At 34.0% G+C, this 2,149-nt stretch overlaps 1 protein-coding gene across 1 annotated transcript; it reads left to right on the top strand.

Annotated features, from left to right (window-relative positions):
- The first annotated feature begins 900 nt into the window (after positions 1-900).
- LOC118740759 lies at positions 901-1,657 on the top strand. Its single transcript, XM_036472418.1, has 2 exons — positions 901-1,435; positions 1,536-1,657. The coding sequence occupies exons 1-2, from the start codon at positions 971-973 to the stop codon at positions 1,596-1,598; spliced, it is 528 nt and encodes a 175-aa protein (XP_036328311.1). The 5' UTR covers positions 901-970; the 3' UTR covers positions 1,599-1,657.
- Positions 1,658-2,149: the final 492 nt, after the last annotated feature.

Here is a 2,149-nt window from a genome sequence, read left to right as displayed (position 1 = left end):
CGCTCCCGCATACCGTCGTCAGCTACGACGCTTACAAAGAAAACCATGCGAGTAATTTTACCCATGGTTATTATTACAGTTAATGTAATTTTTCCTAGAAAAATTTTTGTGAGGCACTGTAGCGAAAAGGTAGTTAACAAAAATATTTATTTTACCACATCTGATTCGAGCGTGCATTTGATTCCCGAAATGATTTAATAAAAAGTATTCGAAACCCTCAGATATTTCTGCAAAAAATTACGGAAAAATCAGTTGATCCCAAAACTTTTAAATATACATTAGATGTAGTGTTTGCTTTACTATAAATCCAAATGACTTCGAATTTATTCCATTTAATTGTTTTCAGTTTTTTCTGCATTTAAGAACCGTTGGTTTTTTTCAAATTGCCTTTTTTCTAATAACTCGGACACCGGTTTCCAAAAAAAGTCGAACACCCTACCACATACACATTCATACACAGATTTGCAAGTGCCACCTTAATGGGCCACCGTATGCAGCAGCGCTTATGAAAAAAGTGTAAATTGTCTATCTTCGCATACGCGTAAACACATCATCGAAAGACAGGTAATTCATCATTTTTTCAGCTGCTTCAACAGCAGCCACTGCTCCTTTCTTTATTCCAGCCACTCGCGGACAAAATAGCTGCAACACATTTTTATTGTAAACAACAACCGGCCACAGTGGTCTTGAAACAATGATAGGTATGACTAAAATGCCAACCAAAACTGCTTGCATACCTGTTTTGGAAGGCACCCATACACCAATATGCAGTTGGAATTAAAATCATATCTGCTCCTATGCCTAAAATATTGTCAAATGAAAATTTGGAAAAAATTTAACTGCAATTGTTAGTATTTCTTGTTCAACAGAGTATTCTAAAGTTATCGTTTTGTATATTAGTGTAAAAGAAAAACAGATAGTATTTTTCTCGATGATAATATTTCTGGTGTAAGCTATTTGATTGCACATCATGTCTTCTATAAGTCATCCGCAACATAAGTGTAATCACGAAGAGAACAGATTTAAAGTGTGCGCGCCTTGTGGGAGAAAGATTAAATTCGGATCGTCAAAACCTTCAGAATTTAATATAACCGGAAAATTGGTGTGTCTTATTAAAAAATACGTTAGTGAAAATTTTAGATTGACCAATTCGAAGTTCCCATTAGGCATTTGTGGTACATGTCGTAGGGTTCTCTGTGACCGAGATATGGATATACCAAATGCAACGCGGCCTCTTCCAAACATGCCTAACTATGAAGATTCGACAAAAGAAACAAGAACAAGTTCATGCTCTTGTTATATCTGGCTCACTGCTCGGGCCACCAGCCATCCAAAAGTTATACAAGGGAGAGCACATACCTTAAATGTATTGAGTGAAAAAAACTCCACCAATGGGTTGACTGCTTTGTCAGTTGGGTCAGAATTAAAAAATCATGTAAATAAACTCGCTAAAGCCTTCCGAAGCACAGAAATGTCGGAAACATTAAAAATTCACGTGCTTCTAAATCATTTGGAACATAGTCTGCATTTTTTAGGCAACGACGGCTTCGGAATGTGGTCGGAGCAAGCTGGAGAATCCATTCATGGCGTATTTTTAAGATTTTGGCTCAATTATAAAGTTAATTCGATTGACGACCCTAAATATATAATCAATTAAAAAAAAAAAACTGTCGTTGAATTTTCATCAAAACACATATGAATTTATATAAAATAATATTTTATATTGACTTTGTAAATTTATAAAATTTATGCAATAAGAATTATTAAAATATGCAATTATGTAATATTATCTCTTGAATAACTAAGTTAAAATATTTTATGCTTATAACGTAAGAAAGTGTTATAATTATATTACCATAGACCTTCGCGATTATATAACTGGATTTGGAAAGTTCTAGATCAACATTTTATAATATTTTAAGCATAGGAGCAGATGGAATTTTATTTTCAACGAAATTTTGATCTATGATTATGTACAAAGACAGTTATGTAAGCCGTTTTGGTTGGCATTTTAGTCATAGCTATGGTTGCTTCAAGACCACTGTGCGGCAGCATAGCTGTGCTTTATTAAAAATTTTCATAACTTTTTTTGTATCTATTAGCGCTAACGTACCACACCTACGCAAACGACAAGCTGTTACATTTAAAT

The sequence above is a fragment of the Rhagoletis pomonella genome, unplaced genomic scaffold, assembly GCF_013731165.1.
Source record: "Rhagoletis pomonella isolate Grant_MI unplaced genomic scaffold, Rhpom_1.0 Rhpom_scaffold_00006, whole genome shotgun sequence".
Classification (NCBI taxonomy): domain Eukaryota; kingdom Metazoa; phylum Arthropoda; class Insecta; order Diptera; family Tephritidae; genus Rhagoletis; species Rhagoletis pomonella.
Note: the sequence above shows the minus strand (reverse complement) of the source record. Positions and strands in the feature narration are given on the sequence as shown.

Bases quoted from the DNA above. Each gene is read 5' to 3' on its own strand.
- LOC118740759 (XM_036472418.1), top strand. From the start codon at position 971: ATGTCTTCTATAAGTCATCCGCAACATAAGTGTAATCACGAAGAGAAC. The intron at 1,436-1,535 runs GTAAATAAACTC...TGCATTTTTTAG, and splicing joins GGTCAGAATTAAAAAATCAT to GCAACGACGGCTTCGGAATG.